The sequence below is a fragment of the Talpa occidentalis genome, unplaced genomic scaffold (genome assembly GCF_014898055.3).
Source record: "Talpa occidentalis isolate TD23 unplaced genomic scaffold, MPIMG_talOcc4v2.1, whole genome shotgun sequence".
Classification (NCBI taxonomy): Eukaryota; Metazoa; Chordata; class Mammalia; order Eulipotyphla; family Talpidae; genus Talpa; species Talpa occidentalis.
Window position 1 is genome coordinate 146708034 of NW_026555331.1, and position 20181 is coordinate 146728214.

The 20181-nt window shown below is 49.7% G+C and overlaps 1 protein-coding gene across 5 annotated transcripts in view; it reads right to left on the minus strand.

The window, feature by feature from the left end:
- DENND2A (DENN domain containing 2A) overlaps positions 1–20181 on the minus strand; it is an 80785-nt gene that overhangs the window by 28705 nt on the left and 31899 nt on the right. For all 5 annotated transcript variants that reach the window (XM_037514471.2, XM_037514450.2, XM_037514481.2 and 2 more), the window contains 6 exons: positions 11166–11293; positions 9577–9698; positions 4914–5114; positions 3765–3858; positions 2733–2783; positions 1803–1990 (listed from right to left, as the gene is read on the minus strand). In XM_037514471.2, coding sequence (XP_037370368.1) covers positions 1803–1990; positions 2733–2783; positions 3765–3858; positions 4914–5114; positions 9577–9698; positions 11166–11293 — 784 coding nt within the window. The remainder of the gene's footprint in view (positions 1–1802; positions 1991–2732; positions 2784–3764; positions 3859–4913; positions 5115–9576; positions 9699–11165; positions 11294–20181) is intronic.

A 20181-nucleotide genomic window follows, 5' to 3' on the forward strand; every position in this document is an offset into this window, starting at 1 on the left:
CACTCTTTCTAATAACCTATCTTTGAACCTCTGCTTTTTAAAAAAATTTTTTAAAGAATTATTTATTTATGCATACAAAAACTGGGGTACAGGCTAGAGGTGCGGGGTGGGGGGGTGTGTGTGTGAGAGGATTTACCAGAGACAGAGCGGGGAGCAGAACAGTCAGATCTACTGAAATACACTGCTGAGGGGAGCAGCGGGGAGACAGGAGAGGTCTGCTGCGCCATGTGGGTCAGCTCCCTGGCCAGGGATCGAACTCATGCTGCAGTGGCTGAGGATAGCTTCATAGTGCTGAAACTTTAAACTCTGGACCACCAGGGAGGACCCTGAGCCTCTGCTATTAACTGGCAGATAGTCTGTGAGGTCTACAGTCAGAGAAAGGAGGTCTCTGAAGAAAACATTCAAAGGAACAGAGCACCTACCTGATTGTTTTCAACTTGAAAACCTACTTCTAGTATGAGCCCCCTAGGAAAACTAATTTAATGAAACTGCTACCAATATTACTGGTTGAGACAACTCAATGAATTGATGACTGAAACACCATCTCCCTTTATAGACTCTAAGCCAATCATTAATTATTCCTCAGCTTTTCCTCTTCAGAATAAGTGGTTTCTTTTCCATATAACGCCTCTCTCTTCCACTCATGACCTAGAAGATTCCAACTGGTCTTGAAACAGTCTTTGAGTTGATGATTCATCAGCTCTGACTGTGGCCAAAGCAATAATTTTGAAGGGCCCTTGGACAGCCTTGAAGAGCAGTAAACACTAGCTGGGTGTAGTTGTTGGGAGGGTCATTACTCACCACAGAGTGAAGGACCCCAAACTGTAAAGAACACACAGGGAAGAAACAAACACATTTCTCCAAAGTGGAAACAGCATTGGAGAACTGAAGAGTGGGTCTGATAGGGACGCAAGTCCCAACACTTTCATGTGGCCTAGTCACCATTTGGATGCATCCACCGGTCCCAAGATCACCAGTACGACCCACACAGATGAGCACCTGTGCTGTCAACACAGGAGTGACCGAGGCGCATGTGTACACACGTGTTTTTGTATGCACCTGAGCACATTGACAACAGTGGTACGCGGGGATCTCTCTCACAAATACAACCAACCACAGATGGCTAGAAAGATCCCAGGGTCCGTGAATTGTCATAAGGGTAACTGAGGTATCACACATTTTAAGGGAACATGGCTGACATGATCTCTTACATGTGGTGTGTCAACCTTGACTAAGAGACTACAGGAGTGGGGTGAAGCTCAAGAAAAAGTTAGAAGAAAGGAGGAGGAAAAGGTCTGACCAAGAAAGTGAGTGAAGGCAAAGAGATATAAATAGCTGGACATGCAAAAAAGCAGGTACAGAATGATGACCACAATGTTAAAAATTCATGAAGAAACACTGGCCGCAAGCTACGTTTCCAATGGTTAAATCGATCGGGGTCTACCCAGCTAACAGACCATTATGTCATTTAAAAGATGATGCTTCAGAGTTTATGTTAACTATTTGCAAATAATGATACATTTAGCAAACATGACACAAAATTAAATAACATACAATCCCAGTGTGGTAAGAAAAAGACACTGAGAAAAGAGTGGAAGAAAACACAACAGCACACTAACAGTGATGGTCTCTGTGGAGGGCCATTATAGGTGTCTTTATATGTTTCTGGATTAGTTCCCTTTTTAACAGTGATTATGCAACTTTCCCCTCAAAAAATCTTTTAATGTGGCTGTCTAAGCCTCTGGAGAGTGCCTGTGGGGAACCATGGGGTGGGAGGCTGCAGAGGCCAGGCCCGCCAGTACCTTCAGAGGGAACTGCTGGGTGAGCTCCGGCACGTAGGCGGCCCCGGCCTGCTTCTTGTGCAATGACACGACCACGAAGTATTCAAAGAGCTGCCTCTCCTGGTACTCGACGAGCTCCCGGTCAAGGGATGGGTATCTCGGTGCCTGCTTGAGGCGGGATTTCACGTTGACCAGGCGCTGGCTGTGAGCTGGCGAGAGAGAGAGCCTGACGTGGGGGACCTGCACAACGCTGCACGAGGGCGCGTGATTCTCAGCTTCAGCACTTTTTCTAATCTAAAAATGTGTTCCCACATTTAGTAAATTAATACAAAACTCTTCTTTCGAGGATCCTTGCCAAAATTCTGGGAAGAGCAAGATTTGACATGCCACCAGGCTAACTGCGGTGCAGGGGCCTGGAATGTGGGGCCTCTGCTCTGCCATGGATCTGCTGGCTGACGGGGCAGGAGGCCCACTGAAGCCCAGACTCAGATCACCCAGTCGGGACGCACAGGTCCAGGTGCTTCAACGACCTCATGCGACAGATGAAAAAGTAGCGGTCCTGAAAGGTTAAGTGATTTTCTCGTGATCACATGGCAATTTTAACAGAAGGGGGTCAAGTGCCCCAGGCCTCTGGAGTCCCAGTAGCGCTGAGCCTTCTACAGGTGTGGAAACACCTAGGACATAATGGAAAGACCTGGAAACGGGGGCCCTGCTATTGGGGCCACCCTGGCTCTCTGGAGTCATGGACTTGGTGACAGAGGCCCATTCTGGCCAGGCACGCAGCTGACCTCCTCTGAGCACCCTGTGGATGCCACTGTCCCCACAGACAGACACTCACACCTCTCCCGACAAGCTCAGACAAGCTCACACAAAGACATTCTGCCTGGTCCCTCGAGGTGGGCAGCATTCTAGTCACCCGCCCGCACCCTGCACAGCCACGGCTCCCCTCACCTTTCAGCTTCTCCTCGGTGTCACTGTCAGACTCGCTGTTCTCATCTGTCACTAGACCAAAAAAAGGCAGAAAGTTGTAAATGTGAATTCTTCTGATGCAGGAAACTTTTTTTTTTAATTTATGCATACAAGAGCTGGGGTGGGGAACAGAACAGACAGAGCTACTGAAATACACTGCTGAGAGGAGCAGCGGGGAGACAGGAGAGGTCTGCTGCGCCATGTGGGTACCTCCCTAGCTGGGGATCGAACCTGTGCTGCAGTGGCTGCGGATAGCTTCATAGTGCAGAGACTTAACCCCTTACGCCACCAGGGAGGCCCAAGGAAACTTTTTATATGTGGTAGCACAAGTCCAAGACAGCTCAGAGAGAGTGCTTTCTTCTTGCCTCTTTAAAGGGAATGGCTAGGGCCTCCCCGGTGGCGCAGCGGTTGAGCGCTGGGTTGCGAAGCTGCCCACAGCCTCTGCAGCACCGGTTCGATCCCCGGCCACCAGGCAAGGGTCCCACATGGCGCGCAGACCCTTTCTGCCGCCCGTTGCTCCCCTCAGCAGTGTACTTCAGTCCTTCTGCCTGTTCTGCTCCCCGCTCTGGCTCTGGTGAATTCTCTCACCCTCCCGCGCTTCTGACTGCACCCAGTGCTTGTATAAATAAATAAATAAATCTTAAAAAAAAAAAAAAAAAAACCCACAACAGTTTAAATATAAATAAATAAATAAAGGGAACGGCTCAATGATGTCTGTGCCCGCCCGGTTAAACAGATTTCCAAACTGACTCAGCCCTAGTTCTAGCACGGACATCAAACAGCACAGCCAGAGACGCCAAGAACAGGCCTCGGGACCGGTCAGAGCACGCAGCACTGACCCTGCTTGTCGGCTGGGCATGGAGAGAGGACGCGCCTCAGGGCTGACCCCTGGGCTCCTCGGCGGTCAGTCCTGGGGAGACATTCATCAAGCACCCACTTGTACTCCTCCTTGCGAGCCACCCACAAAGAGGCAGGAGGCATCCTTGGGGGAGGAGGCCCGGCGGTGGGTCCTACCTTTTCCCGAGTTGCTCTCTGTGGACTGCGACAGCCTCTTCACCCGTTTCTTCCCTCTCCGGGCCTCGTAGATGGCATTGATGCGCACCACCAGCTGCCAGACACCGGAGGAGAGGCGCCAGCGTGAGCAGCCCCACCCGTGTGCAGCTGGGCCTCCTTGGCTGGCCATCTCCCAGGGCGACGGAGGGCCAGGGACACGGGAGGGGGGAGATGCTCCCCAAAGCCCTGCTGGCATCTTTCACTCTTTCTTTTCTGCCAGACAGGAATGGAGCTGCAAGGACACTAATGGAGGCTGCCAGCCCCACTGACGTACGGGTGCGTGGCTGAAATGCAACATCGCGTCTAGCTGGGTGGCAGACCAGCGCAGGGTGGGATGCTGGCTCTCCCTCTAGTACTGTGATGTCACCGTGGTTTGGAATTGCATTTCTGTCCTCTCCCCACCACAGAAAGTTCCCAGGCAGGACTCCTTGGGTGGGATCCATGCCAAAGAATGTCTAAGCAGCCCTAAGGTGAAGCCACCTTCAGTCCCTGCACCCAGGACTCTGTCCTTTCTGCAGAGGCCCACTCACTCCAGGCTGGCGACTTCTCTGGGGCCCAGAAGTCACTTCCCTACGTAGAGGCCCCTTCTAGCACAGCCATCATGTGGCTGAAACCTGGGGCCACCTACCAGGCCTTTCCGGCCCACCCAGGCCTTTCAAGAGCAGAAAAATTCTGAGTTCCCCCTGGCTGGACTTCTAGGCCCAGGGTCACTTTGAAGAATGGGATGAAAACTATAGACAATCTCTGTCCTTCTGATGAGGGCTGCCTTAGTGCACAGGCTCCACACGGTGCCACCTCGACCTTGACAGAGTCTGGGTCAGCACAGGATACAGAGTTCTGCCGTGCGAGGACAGGAGGGAGGGTGCAGTGGGCTTTTGAGGCTGGGCACTGGAGACACAGATGCGTGATCTGGAGGAACGGCTAAGAGGAAGGCGACCGGTCTGCCAGAGTGATTATGACAGAGGCCCTGGCACCCCAGCCTGCTGACTTCACCACGTTCCCCTGGCCTGTGACACAGTGGGTAGAAAGGCCCAGTGATTTGCTCTCTGCCAGACCCCTCTGAGCCTTCCTCTGAGGGAAGGTAGCACAGGTGAGCATGAAGCTTGTTACCTTGGGTATCTTTCTCTTCTTCCTGCCATTCTGTGGGTCTCCAAGATTAAAGAAAGTGTCATCAGGGCTGCTGGGGGTGGAGGGGGGGCTGGTTTTAGAAGGTGACCCAGTTCCATCCCGACTCAGCTTCCTAGTGTCCAGCAGTTTGAAGTTCCTCCTCTCGGAATTTTGCCGGAAAAAAGCAGGTTTGGACAATGACTGCTGTGAGGGGAAAGGAGAAAAGGGTAAATGAATGGAGGGGTCCAGGTGGGGAGTGATGGCGTGATCCCAGTGATCAGGAGTAAGAAACCGAGCCGCGCAGCTGGCCCGGGATCTGGGGTGTGTGGAGTTAGCTACACCCATAAGGGCTCCCCATAAACACTTGTCCAACTGTGGAAAATTCCATCTGCAATGAATTCCAAGGAAATGGCCCTAATTCCTTTGCTGCCTTGGAATCGCATATCCACTTGTTGGCAACAAGCTGGTATTTGTTTTTATTAGAGATTTAGATTGTGAGTGTGTACCCGAAGATGTTACTTGTGAAAAGGTTTGAGAAGAAAGAAAAGCAGCAAGCAAGCAAGACACAGCACAGCCCTTTCTAAAGCAAGTGGAGACCAGTGGAGGCTGAGTGGGATCACTGGGCGCTTTACTCCAGGCTTGTCAGGGGAGACTTTCTGAGCTTTTGCTCAGAGAGTTTTCTGGACCACAGTGCAGCTACCCTCCATCCTCCATCGGGTCCTGGGGTGACCTCCTCTTTAAACTATAGGACAGGTCAGGTAACCTGCTGCGGGTCACCTGACGGAATCCAGCCACAACTCCTCTTCGTCGCTGTCTCGGCCTTTGAGCTACTATGCCCAGAGTTGAGTGGTTGTGACAGAAACAGGATGGCCTACAATGCCCGAACATTCACAAAGCTGGAGAACAGCGCTCGGCGGGTGTCCTAGAGCACCCAAAATAAGCCACCAAATGTCTAGGGAGCTTCTGTGAGGGGCTGGGGCTGATGAAAGAGAAGACCGGGTGTGCTCCAGGGGAGAGGTGAGCAGGTGAAGAGCACACTCTGGGGACAGGTGGGGAGGTGAGGAAGCGAGACCAGACCAGGAGCATCTTTGTAACTTGGAGAGAGGGCTGGGAAGCAGACGGAAGACATCGAATCATCCTTAGAAGGTCTTGGCAGTGAGGGTGCAAATCATGGACTTAAGGGGTCAGAAAGCTTTTTCTTAAAGGCCAGAGAGTAATTATTTTCAGCTTTGTGAATGTTTGGGCATTATTAGAAAAAGAAAAAACACAGGTGATCATAAAGAAAAAGGAAAACCCCCTAATTATGGATGAGTTTCATTATCTTCAATATTTTGCTTTAAAAGAAAATTTTAATAGTGAGAATGTTCTGTTTTAAAATATAAGGTATGTTTCTTAAAAACATTAAAAAGTGGGCCTCCCTGGTGGTGCAGCGGTTGAGCGCTGGGTTGCGAAGCTGCCCGCAGCCTCTGCAGCGCCAGTTCGATCCCCGGCCGCCGGGTGAGGGTCCCACATGGCCGCAGACCTCTCCTGCCGCCCGCTGCTCCCCTCAGCAGTGTACTTCGGTCCTTCTGCCTGTTCTGCTCCCCGCTCTGGCTCTGGTGAATTCTCTCACCCTCTCGCGCTTCTGACTGTACCCAGTGCTTGTATAAATAAACAAACAAATAAATAAATATTTAAAAAAAAAAACATTAAAAAGTATAATTCTCTGTCTGCAGCAAACACACAAGTAAAGCCCCTCAGGCGCGTGTGTGGTGCGTTTGTAAGCATCAGCACCTGCTCCTTTCTGAGGAAAATCTGTCCACCGGCCCTCACCTGTCTACCGGGACCAGGCACAGTCTAATAAATGAACACCCCAGAAGACGGCACAGGGCCTTGCTGTGGCCGGAAGAGGAGGTCGCCACGAGGGGCTGCTTCAATAAGGGCTTTGGTCCAGATGCAGCCCAGATGGGGCAGATTCTCTATGAATATTTGATGAGCTAAATGGAGGAAGTGGGACAGTCTGCAGCTGTCCCCCAGAACAGGGGCACGAGCCAGACACCCAGATGTGGGAGAGCAGAGGCATGAGCATGGGCAGTCCTGCTGACCATCTGCAAAGGCAAATGGCCTACAAGTGTCAGCGGCAATCGGACATGGGCGTGGGCAGCTGGACAACCCTGCAGGATGCTACCTTTGGGCTCAAGTTCTCGTCGACACGATTGCCTACTGTGTTTGGCTGTTTGGGGAACAAAGGATCTGGGTTTTCTCTCTTGGCAGGAAGGAGGGAGAAAAGGGCTGGTAAGTCTTATTTTCTGGTATTAGGGAGGAGCACCCAGCTCTGACTGCAGCACTGCTCTGGGCAGCTGGTTTTCATTGTTCCTAAGAGGCAATGCACTGTCCTCCCAGAAAGAAGTAAGAGCAGGGAGAGCAGGGCGGGCGGAGGATGTGAAGGGGACAGACAGGCGTGACAGCCTTCCTTCTTGAAAGATTGCCTAAAAGTTAAAGACCTCCATCTGACAATGGAAACACAACGAACACCTTTCCAAGGCAAGTAGAAACTGCTAATTGTCGGTTGCCATGGATCATTCATGATAACATGCTTTTCCATAGGAGGAGAAAACAGCAGTTGATGGGTTGGACAAGTACTGTAGCAATTGATTTGAGTCAGTAAGAACAATCCTTCATGAAGGGTCTATCTTCAACACCTTCAGGAAGGCCGCTGCAGGAAGATTTCCCTTTGCAACTCTTCATCAAGCACAAAGACAGCCCACCCACCAGCCAACGCTGACCTTGCAGGGATCCCAGAGAGGGAGACCATGTCCTCCTGGCTGCAGACAGATCCTTCCCCGGGGATTTAAACTGACACCAGGAGCCTGGCTTCCCTGCATTTCATTTCATCAACAACTAAATATTGTATAACTACTAGTGGTTTGAGAAACAAAAGACAGTACTTCACCCTTGAACAGTGGGATTGGGGTGCTGACTACCTGCATAGAGGCAAAAATTTGGTATAACTTATAATCAGCCCTGAATACTCAGTTTCCAAATCCAGGGAGTCAATCAAGCATCACCTGGTTGGCTGAGTCTGTGACTGGGGAACCCAAGGATAGGAAAAAAAACAACATGTGTAAGTGGACCATTATCATTCAAACCCCCTGGTTGAAGGGTCACCTATATATACTTTTGAACCTTCAGAAATTTAAAATTAAATTTTTAAAAATGTAATTAATTTTTTTTTTAATTTTTGTGTAGAAGAACTGGGGTGTAGGCCAGAGGTACAGTGCGGGGATGGTTGTGGGTAGAAGACTCACCAGAGACAGAGTAGGGAGCAGAACAGGTGGATCTTCTGAAATACACTGCTGAGGGGAGTAGTGGACAAGACAGGAGAGGTCTGCTGTGCCATATGTGGGTCAGCTCCCTGCGGTGATAGTGCTGAGACTTAACCCCTAGACTACCAGGGAGGCCCTGGGGATATTTTTTTTAGATATGCCACATGACTTAAATCAAAATTCAAATTTTCATGGAGCTGTCATAAGGCAGTATATCCAATTAGGTGTGAAATGAAAGCTTAGCCCACCAAGTATTATAGAAAGTGGAGGTGACGGGCTGACCTAGAAACTCCCTGAGGAAGGATGACTGAGCTGGGCCTGGAAGGATGGGAGAGGAAGGTCCAGGCAAAGCCTAGGGCAGAGGCCGAAATAACTTAGCATAGGAGAGGGCAAATCATGGCCCAGGGGCTACATCTGGCCCACCACCTTTTAATGAGGAAGCCAAGAGCTAAGAACATTTTTTACGTGGCTGAAAAAAGGCTATTCATATTCACAACACATGACAATTGTATGAAATTCAAATGTCAGTGTCCATAAACAGATTTATTATAACATTCTTTTTTTTTCTTTATAACATTCTCATTTCATGCATTTGTCTGTGTTGTTAATGGCTGTTTTGCCCAGAGTAGTTAGTTACAACAGAGATTATATAGTTACTCACTGGCCTTTTAGAGGAAAGGTGTGCTGATCCTGGGCCTATCACATCCAAAGGGCAGCTGTAGGCTCTGGCTGGAGGGGAGCCAGAGGAACTGTGGGAAATTAGGTAGGAATGGGTGTGCAGAGATCAGAAGGCTACTGAGTGGCAAGCTAAGGAATGTGAACTCAGTCCTGCAGGCAGTGGGTTGAACGAATCATGTCCTAAACGCAGTTATATTTTCTAAATGGACATAGTAGTAAAATCCAATGGGACATTCTGTTACAAATGTCAGTCTTCAACCCTGACCGCCACGTACTCAGACCCTCAGACAACTCCACAAAGGTGCCCACTTACTCATCCCCCAATATCCTCACAGAGGTATTTTTCCACAGACACAAACATATAAATGTTTACACATGTGTGTGTATAAAAGTCTTTCTTTTACAAACCCACTAATGATGGAATCCTATAAAAACACTGGTTCTGAATTGTGCCTTCGGTCTTATATTTTAGAGCTTATGAAGGGGTATTTTTCTTAACCACCCAGTTTGGGGAGGTTTCTGATGCAGAAGCTAAAACGATGTTGGAGGAAGTTTATTGAGCCCAGGGGGTTCCAGGAGGACTCGAGGCACGAAGGCGGGAGTCAGTGGAGCCCAGAACCCAGACTGCTCTAGGCCAGGGTGCAAAGGGTCCCCCTCTCTCTCACTGCTCGCAGGGTTCATACCTTGGTGGATGTGTCAGGGATGGAAGAGGTGGGAGAACTAGGAAAGTTCAGGACACACTTCTTCCCCAGGCAGCGACCGTGTAACTCAATGTCCTCATAAGGGTTTTCCTTCATTGGCGGATCTGCGGTCAGAGAGAGTGGATCAGGAATTAGGGACACTGAGGAGCTTTTCCGCGGGATCTATACCCAACATCTTGGCCTTTTCCTTGCTCTCATCCCCTTCCTCTTAGTCACAGGTCTTGATTTTTACTGGGGTAACCCTGTGGCCCTACTCTCAGACATGCAAGATTCGCTGTGCTCCCCCTGGTAGGGCTTCAGCCAATCAAAGTATTCTGAATATTCTGAATCCCTGCCTCCACGGAGACCAGTTGAGGGGGAGGGAGCTCCCAAGTTAAGCCAGTCACTGCACAGCGTGCCTGCATGCGAGGTGAACAAGCTGTGGAGAACGCTCTGGTCAGAGTGGGCCTTGGGAGTCTGGCAGGGACCCACAGGACACAGGGTCCCCTGTCCCCCAGGGAGGGGCACATTCCAGGGAGCCATTGGCAGCCATTGTGGGGTCATGGGCCCCCTGCTGAGAATGGAGCCAACGTGAGACATAAGAAACTTAGGAGACAAAGCCATCCTGGTCCCATGAGCTAAGTAAGTCTCTTCCTTTTTCAGCCAGGTCTCTGTTCCCTGTACTGAGAGCCTCCTGGGCAGCACACCTGGCTGAGAGAAGTCACGTCCCACATCCACTCTGGATCTGGGAAACCTGCTTTGGCAGGGACGCAACGCCAGCAACCTGGTTACTGCCGTGTGAACAGTCTATGGTGCAATTCAACAGCTCAGCTCAAGCACAGGCCTCTCCTCGTGTCTCCTGGTGCCGTGGAGGTTGTGGGACTGATGCTCACGTGCACGGATGTATGTGCATATCTGCCCTACTTGTCCCTTGCATGTGGACATGTGGGTTTGCCCCTCTCACCCCTTTCTCAACCCCCCAGCTCCCCATTCCCCTAGCTCCAACACAGGCAGACACCGGTCTGAGCTCACACTTCACTGACACCTATGAACTTCCCTAGAGATTATGTCACTCACCAAACGCAAATGCAAACACACTGCATCCGAGCCACCCTTTGGAATCTGCGAGCTGGGCTGCAGCTACTTTTTAAACAAGAGATGTTCGTTGTAGTCTGAATTTTGACGGTTGCTGCTACCCTCCTGCAGTTTCCAAAGGGTGTGGTGGTCTTCGACCTTGCATGCAGTGAGCCCCCCGATGCACCAAGCATTTGTTACGAGCCAGGTGCTTTTCTTCTGTCTTCTCCAACCCTCAAACAACCCTGCGAGGTAGCTATTATTATTCTTAATCCACAGGTGGGAGAAAGGAAGTTCAGAGAAATGAAGTCACCAGCTCCATGTCGTGCAGCTGGCCAGCAGCAAAGCCAAGAGTCAGTCCCCCCTCACCTCCTACCCATCTTCACTGCCACCACGGGTCACTCTCCCACCCACCCACCTGCCCTGCTCTCTCATTCGAGAACAGCACGTGTGCTTCAAGCCGCCAGCACCATGTCCTCTCCCCTCCCACAGACAGACTGACACACCACGCCTCTCACCTAGGATGTCCTCGTAGACGTTCTCTTCCGATAAAGTGCGTGTGAGCCCCAGCTTGGTCTGCGCGTACCAGTCCACCCTGCCGCTCTCGGACGAGGACTGCAGCAAGTCTTCAAACTCATAGGACTTTCTGGGTTGCACGAGAAAAAAATCCAGGCATTTGAATCAAAGAAGGTTGGTTCGGAGAATATACAGCCCAAATGGTTTTGTTTTTTTTTTTTTTAAGCAAAAATGTTTATTATTGAAAGCTACCGTTTCTTGCAAGGTGTGAAAATCCTCAAATGTGAGACATGGCTTTTACTTGCGAGACATGTCTGTGCTACTATGTTCAGCAACGATGGGAACGTGTACATGTGAACTACATCCCAACGTTGTGAGCACATTCACACACAGAAGAGAGAAAGGAGGGAAGGAAACGAAATCTGCAGCTGCTGTCTCTGCAGATGACAGAGGACGCTGGGGCGGCTGAAAGCTCCTCTTCGCTTTCACTTTTCCGTCTGTTTCCAGTGTTCCATGATGTCAACAGGGCTTACATTAGGTCATTAGAAAGAAGCAGTGGCAACCATTTCAGAGCTGACTGAAGGCCTGGGCGCCTCCCTCGCCTTCACCACGTGGTGAAGAGCAGCAAGAAACCCAGAGGCGAGCTGAATGAGACACCCCACCCGCTCCTCGGAGATCTGCTCAACTGAGACTGGGTCCCCGCGTGACCTGGCTCGCTCTGTGGCTTCCCAGCACCCCCACCGCACCCCTACATCCGCATGGGAGAGCCTTGCTCTGCTAGAGTTGGTGCTGATACAAAGTCCAACACACACACACAGTCACCTCAGGTCTCCCTGATTTGGTGACTTTACTGAACATTGGGGAGGTCATGAGGTGGGTCACAGGGTGAAACACACAGAACAGCTACCACCTCACAGGTTCCTCTCTCTGCCAGGCTTCCATAGGAACCCTGACTCTATAAAAGTCCCCCACCCCTTTAAAAGCCCAATAGCCCTGCCCACCCTGGCTCCATGGGGTCACCTTCTACCCCCCAAGCAGACTGTCAGGAATTTCTGCTGAGCACACCTGAGCCTTCCTTGAATAGGATTCAGGGAGCATGCAGACCCCCCTCCCCATGTTAAAAAGGACACATCGGGCCTCCCCGGTGGCGCAGCGGTTGAGTGCTGGGTTGCGAAGCTGCCAGCGGCCTCTGCGGCGCCGGTTCGATCCCCGGCTGCTCCCCGGCCACCAGAGGAGGGTCCCACATGGCTCGCAGACCTCTCCTGCCGCCCGCTGCTCCCCTCAGCAGTGTACTTCGGTCCTTCTGCCTGCTCTGCTCCCCGCTCTGGCTCTGGTGAATTCTCTCACCCTCCCGCGCTTCTGACTGTACCCAGTGCTTGTATAAACAAAACAAACAAACAAACAAATAAATAAAACATGCCTCTATTAAAAAAAAAAAAAAAGGACACATCCCAGGTGACCACAGCTGCCTCTGGCCCAGGGACCAGGCTCCTCTTGCCTCTGCGCAGGCGTCTAGCACAAAGTTCTGTGTAGCGAGATGGCACATCGCGGGTAGCTCCTTAGAATGCACTACGTCTTTGCTTCTCCAGCCACACTTCCGAACACTGACAACCCTGGGGAAGGTGCCCTGGGATTAGACACATTTGGATGCCGACATCAGCCTTTGACCTTGGACAAACCACTTAAGTGGGCTGAAACTCAGGGCCCTGCTGTGTAAAACAGTCCTTATCTCACAGGATTGTCCAAGGAACAGAAAGGAGAATGTTTGTGAAGCCGCTGGCACCTGCTGTCAACAAATGCCCGCTCCTGCCAGCGCTGTCACAGCGCCACGAGCGAGGCCAAGAGCACCTGCTCACAACCAACACGTACTGCTCAGGTTTCCATAGTGAATGGGGGACCAAAACAGTCGGTACCCCTTCCTCCAAGAGCTGCTATTCCAGCAGACACACATCCGCCAGCTCGCGCACAAATAGAATCATAACCTTTGTGACACTCACTGAATGGAAAGAAGAGGTGGGGACAAGCAAGACCATCCAGGGGGACATCACCTGGGAAGGCCGCACTGAGAACATCATTTATCCAAGTGAGACGGAAGGAGTGGGAAGAGCATTTCAAGAAAGAGGGAAGGGTGTGTGTGGAGGCCCTGTGGCCCCAGAGAGTGGATGTGTTTGAAGACACAGACAGACAGACACTGAGCAAGACCAGGTAGCAGGGGTGGGAAGTGCCTTGCGAGAGATGGAGGAAGCAGTCCACTCATCTGCCTGCTTTGCCAGTTTGGGGTACTTTTGTGTGGGTCTGCTAGACTTAGGGGGCCTGTTTGGCCACCATTCCCTGTTACCCACAGTTCTGCATTCCTGTACAAAGGTCAGAAGTGCCCTTCAGAAACTGGTCCATCAGTCATAGGAGCCAAACCTTGCAAGGTGCCTGTCAAATCAATCAAGAGCACAAAGCTGGATCTCGCTGGGAAGGCTCTGCATCACGGGGTATGACCGGGATCACCAGGGGGGCCGAGGACCTTTGTATGACAAGGGACCCCAGAAGCTGATCAGTGGAAAGCTTGGTTGCTAAGATTAGAACAATGGCCGGGAGTGTGGGACCTGGTTTCGATGACAACACTTGGTCATCAAGCAGATAACAATCATCTGGTCAGCAGACTCATGTCCCCCCAAAGCCCTGGATGACAAAAGCACATTCTGTAGTTTCATCCATCTTTTTCTCCTTGTCTTCCTACCCCCACGTAACTGATGCTGTATGATTCTTCTATGAAAAGGCCAGGATCTTGCTCTTCAGCAGCATCCTGCATTATGCAGCTTGCTCCACGGTGCCCATTTCTTTACCAGTGTGGTGTTGCCCGACACGACACTTCTGGCATTTTCCCTCTTTCCAGCACCGTTATCTTCTTTCCCTCTTTCTTTATACACGCCCGGGTTCCTCTATCTTGAAAATCCTTCTAGTTCTACTGTTTCTCACCTTCCTGGCCCACAAGTTTAACCTGGGGAGTGGGGAGGAGGCACAGAGATTGGCGTGGTAGAGCTCACCACTTCCCTGAGCCTCCCGCCTGCAGTCCGTGCCCATCTGTTTTCTAAAATCGCCCTCTGCGGGTCTCTGGGACATTCTGGTAAAACCTAACCACTTTCAGGGGGGTCTCCCTGGTGGCGCAAGGGGTTAAGATGCAGCACTATGAAGCTAGCCACAGCCACTGCAGCACGAGTTCCATCCCGGGCCAGGGAGCTACCCACATGGCACAGCAGACCTCTCCTGTCTCGCCCACCACTCCCCTCAGCAGTGTATTTTGGTCAATCTGCCTGTTCTGCTCCCCGCTCTGTCTCTGGTGAATCCTCTCACCCCTCACACCTCTGGCCTGTACCCCAGTTCTTGTATGCATAAATAAATAAATCTTTTTTTAAAAAAACCTAACCACTTTCAGTCCTTTCTCTACATGACACCACCTGCTTTCTACAGTGTCAGGCAGCAGGGCCCCACGTGCCACCTGCGGGCTGGGGTGTGGGGTGAATGTCACAGGTCCTGGATGACATGTGAGCAGACACTGGAGGTGTTTAGAAATGTTTCAAGCAACTAATACAACCCGAGGCTTGCAAATTGTTAATTTAATCTCTCTGGTCTTTCTTTTTTGTTATGTTTTACAAATGTATTGCTCAGCAAAGGATTAGAAACACACAGTCCTCCAGATGGTTTGAGAAGCTCCGTGCAATGCAAAACTCTTATTTAATTTACAAGAGAATTCATGGCCAGGCTTCTGGAATAACAACTCCAATTCTGTATTAAAGTCTTGGCTTTCAGGTGATTAATTCCCAGGCAAGAAGCCCAAAGGACAAAGAAACTTTTTCATGCCATGAAACTGTGCTCCACACACGATCCAGGGGCAACCAGACATTTTAACTTGCCCAGTTTCTAGAGCCACCGGGAAAAGAGAATTCCAGCGACCAAGGCTGATGTCTCACCACGGGATGGTACCGCAATTGTAAGCACTGGCTGTGCGTTTCTCCTCAGGGTTACTTCTAGAACCTGTTCTGCACAAGCTGACCCTCTGCCTCTGGGACTCAGGTAGCTGCTCAGCCTCCTCAGAGAGGAGAAACACAGTTAAATGAATCATGCGACTGCTTAGCAGGTCTTTCCTATACAAATATTTTTTTAACTTGGAAAAAGTTTTAATACCTTTATTTACATATTACCTTGGAGAGAAAGGGTGAGTGACAACCACACTTCAAAGGGTGAGTGATAACCACATTCAAATTGGCTTCCCTGCCATTTCAGCATTTCCAGATTCACTGCATATCCAGCCTCGGAGTTTCCTAAGCACCCCTAGGGGCTGAGCTGGGCTCACAGCAGGTGATACAAAGGCAAGAAGTCCCTGCCTTCAAGGATCCCACAGCATGGTGAAGGGGTGTAACCTCCTCTCAACCAGAGTTTGTTTCCTGAGCCCTCAAATTGCTATGTAATTTGAATATATCTTCATTGTACAGATGGTGGAATGTTCTGTGCAATCTATTGAAGTTTGCTGAAGTGGGTTATAACTCTGTTTTAGCCAAATTTCTACAACCAGTGCCACATACTCTAATTTCAAGTATTATTTTGTATGTTATTTGTGATGTTTCCCTATTTTTGTAAATGAAATTCTGACTTAAGATTCATTCCCTGTTTCTGTCTGGCTGATTCCCAGGAACCTCAGTATTGACAAGTTCAAAATTAAACTCACATTTCTCTGCCACCTCAGCCTCTCCTCCGGCACAGTCATCTCAGCAAAGGCCAGATGACCAGACATCCAAATGTTTATGCCTGAAGCCTGCAGGTTCTGTCCAAATCTCCCTGTTCCTCCCACCCAAGTAGAACCATTTCAAGATTTCTACCTGCAAAGTGTTCTTGGAATCTACCCACCTCTCAACCCCCACTGCCACCCCACAGGGTCACCCCAATGCCTATTCCTCTCCCTCCACCTCCCACACTCCTCTCCCTACCCACCCTGTCTCCTGATCACCCTCCAATCTCCATGCTGCTTCAGAGGTGAGCTCCTAAAATGGCAATTGAAGCCTGTTTGTCTTCTCAAAAACCTTCAAATGCATCCTGTTCCTCTTAGGTGAGCAGGCTGAGATCCTATCTGGTCTAAGGGTTCTTCCAGGGCTGGCTATTCAGGAACTCTGGGTCTCAGCTTGCAGCCTTTCTGACCCCTCTGGCTACACCTCTGCCTCAGGTGCACCTGCTGCTACAGTCATTTTGCCCAAGGCTTCACCTCCTGGTTCAGGCCCACTGAACACCCATCTCTGCTCTCTCCTTCCCCGGGAACCTCAGGCCTCCCTCTGACGGTCACTTCCTGGCTGAGCTGGCCCTGTTTCAGTGACCGGCTAGAGAGCCCCGTGGAACATTCCCGCTGCACTGTGAGCTTCTCCCAGCACTGAGCACAGTTACAGTGAAATAGTTATCCCGCAGGGCCTCAGTTTGTCTCCTTCACAACCATAGTCCTACGTCTACACTACACTACAGGTACGTGGTAAATGTGTTGGCTGAAAAAGTGCGTGAAAATTTTACAAGCTTTGACAACCATTGATTGCTCATACCTGATCTCAACTTTAGCATTAAAAAAAAAAAAAAAGGCGGGCCTCCCTGGTGGCACAAGGGGTTAAGACGCAGCCTATGAAGCTTCTGCAGCCACTGTAGCACGAGCCCGATCCCCCAGCAGACCAGAGAGCAACTCACATGGCACAACAGACCTCTACTGACTCACCCGCTGCTCCCCTCAGCAGTGTACTTCGGTCAATCTGTCTGTTCTGTTCCCCACTCTGTCTCTGGTGAATCCTCTCACACACACCCCACACCTCAGGCCTGTACCCCAGCTCTTGTATGCATAAATAAATATTTTATAAAAAAAAGAAAATAATTGTTTAAATTAAGATGCCCTTTAAAACAAACAAACAAACAAACAAAAGAAAACCAGGGCCTCCCTGGTGGCGTAAGGGGTTAAGACACAGCACTATGAAGCTATCCGTAGCCACTACAGCACGAGTTCGATCCCCGGCCAGGGAGCTACTCACATGACACAGCAGACCTCTCCTATCTCCCTGCTGCTCCCCTCAGCAGTAGATTTCAGTCAATCTGCCTGTTCTGTTCCCCACTCTGTCTCTGGTGAATCCTCTCACACCCTGCACCTCTGGCTTGTACCCCAGTTCTTGTATGCGTAAATAAATCTTAAAAAAAAAAAAAGCAGCTGAATTCTTAGAGCTGCTAAGAATTGACAATTCTTAGTCAATTGTTTTGAACACATTTCTCCCAGAATTATTTTCAGCTCAGAATTAGACAGCCTTGGACACCCTGGACCTGGCCACCACTGAGAACGCGACTCCTGGACAGAAACCAGGGGTGCGGTGCCCCGCTGCCCGCACCCACCTCCACCTCCATAGAGTCTCTGTTGTTGAGTATCTCCTCCTGGAGCACCACGACTACCCACATTTGGCGTCAAAACAAAACAGAAATGTCAGAGGAAAAACGATCTCTATCCACCCCTGTGTCTGAAATCCAACTATTTCCATCTTCCAAAGAGCAGTAAGATTTAACAATTGCTCTTCTATTGAAGCCTCCTTTCTCCCTACTCGGCTCTTCTTTTTTCCAAAGCAGCTGCTACTGAAATAAATGATTGTACAAACTCAAGCTCCTCAGACACTTTCAAAGTAGCTTTGGCTCTAGCTCCCAAATTAATCCAACAATCTGCCCTTTGAAGATCTTGAACATTCAGCTTGTAGGCACAGTACTCAGAGCAGCCCCATGGGGTCGTGTGGACCAAGACAACTCAGAATGACAGGGACAGATCACAGCCTGGCTGGTGCTTCACTTTAACCACAAAACTGAGTGCAGCTGTGGGCTGCTGCCCGCCAGGGCTCTGGGGGACCCCGATCCGTCACACAGAAGATGGAGATGACGGAATCCATGACAGCCCAGCGTGATCTGGCAGAATGACAGAGGCTGCGTGCCCTCAGCAAGTCCTGCAGCCTCACACTGACGCCCCAAGGAGAGGTCGAATCTATACAATGCCAAAACAATCAGCGAAAAAGTTGAAATTTTGGTCAATGTAGTTATTCGGTTTCATAAAAAACTAAAAACGCTGTCAGCTGATCCAATTAAACGCAAATAAAAAATCTGAATTCAAGTGAAAGCATTTTGGATGTACAGACACATGTGAATTCCGCTGCTTACCCCTAAAAAAGCAGGAACTTTCCATGTTCAGTGTCGGCCCTGAGGCGCTCCTGCCAAAGCTATGAAACGTCCGCCATAGAACAGACAGGCCCGAAGCTGATGCTGCCGGAGGAGCCTTATCTTTGGAATTTCCCGACATCTGAGGGTTTCTCATTTTCCATTTTAGGATTGAAGACCTAAGTCCTTGTATTTCATTTCCTGGGGCTTTAGAGAAATGAAGACGGAAAAGGGAAGAAGGGAGGAGGAAGCAGAGAGGAGAGAGAAAAGGGGGACCTATAAGCATAGCAAGAAAACGCGTTTTCTCCACGTGAGGACCCGAATCCTCGGCTGGACTCTGGCGGGTGGAAACCGGGGAGCGTGTCCTCTAAAGCGCACAGCCTGGCCGTGTAACTTGAAACCTTCCTAACCTCAGAGTCCTTAATCTTTTCTTTCTTCAGCCTTGGCTTGGCTTTCCAGCCTCAGAGAGGGCAGTCAGTCTGCCAGATCCAGAGTTGAGCCTTTTCTTTTCTTTTCAAGAGATAGGCCCACAAGAACGAGCTTGTCCTAAGAGGACAAAGTGAACATCTTGCCCTAATCACCCCCACTGAACTATTTTCAACAGAAAGAAAAAGCCAAAGCCAAATTCTTAAAACACAGCTGATGCAACCATATTCAAACTGGCCAAGAAAATATTCACCTCTGGATTGAAAATAAGTATCTTTAGCTGTTTTATAAAGAAAACACTGGAAGGCTGAAAAGAGCAAATGGCAGCCTGGAGAGAAAAAGATAATGGGGAAAACTGTTTTTACCAGGTTGGACTGTCTTGTCTGTCAGTGATGACATGAAACTCCAGTCTCCCAGAACCACGCTGGGAGAGGAGCCTCTCTGGAGGAACAGCCCAGAGAGGGCGTGGAGGCTGCTCTGCCGAAGCTCTGGACACAGGAGCAGAAAAGTCACGAGCGCATTTAGGCACCTGGGCTCTGGCATTGGTTTGGAAAAGGATTTAGAGTCAAAGATGGAATCAAACTTTCTCAGAACCTGAAGAAGGAAGCCTCTGGATTCTTCCATAGAACTCACATGACTCTGACACCAGAGTCTGATAAAGCTAGTAGAATAAAGTCCTCATAGGCCAGTCCCATGTAGGCAATACTGAGACAAATATATAAATAAAATACTAGTAAAGAGAATTCAGCAGTGCAGTAAAAGAATAATAAACCAGGAACAATTGGGAGTCCATTCCAAAAATGTATAGATGGGTTAATAATTAGGGAACAAATTCACTTTCAAGAGATCAAAGCAGAACCTTTGGACCATACATGGTTGCTGAAAATTTGACAAAATCTAATATTTCCTCTCCCCACCTGCTGAAAAAAAAGGGCCTCCATGGTGGCCTAGGGGCTGAGTGAGTCTCAGTGTCTCAGTGTTAACCACCGTGACAGACTGAGTTGGATCCCCAGCCAGGGAGCTGATCCACATGGCACAGACCTCTCCTGTTTCGCCTGCTGCTCCCCTCAGCAGTGTATTTCAGTGGATCTGCCTGTTCTGCTCCCCACCCTGTCTCTGGTGAATCTTCTCATCCCCTGCACCTCTGGCCTACATCCCAGTTCTATGCAAAAAATAAATAAAATAAATCTTACAATAAAGGAATAATTCTTTAAAAAAAAAAAACCCTCTAGCACTCAATCCTAATTTGTAAAACGTAGTAATAAATAAATAAATAAATGAGTATGACTACTGGAAAAAAAATAAACAAATATCACCTTGGTAACAAAATCATATCTCAAATAACAGCGCTTGGGAGTGGGACACCTAGGAAAGTCAGGACTGGTAAGGCTG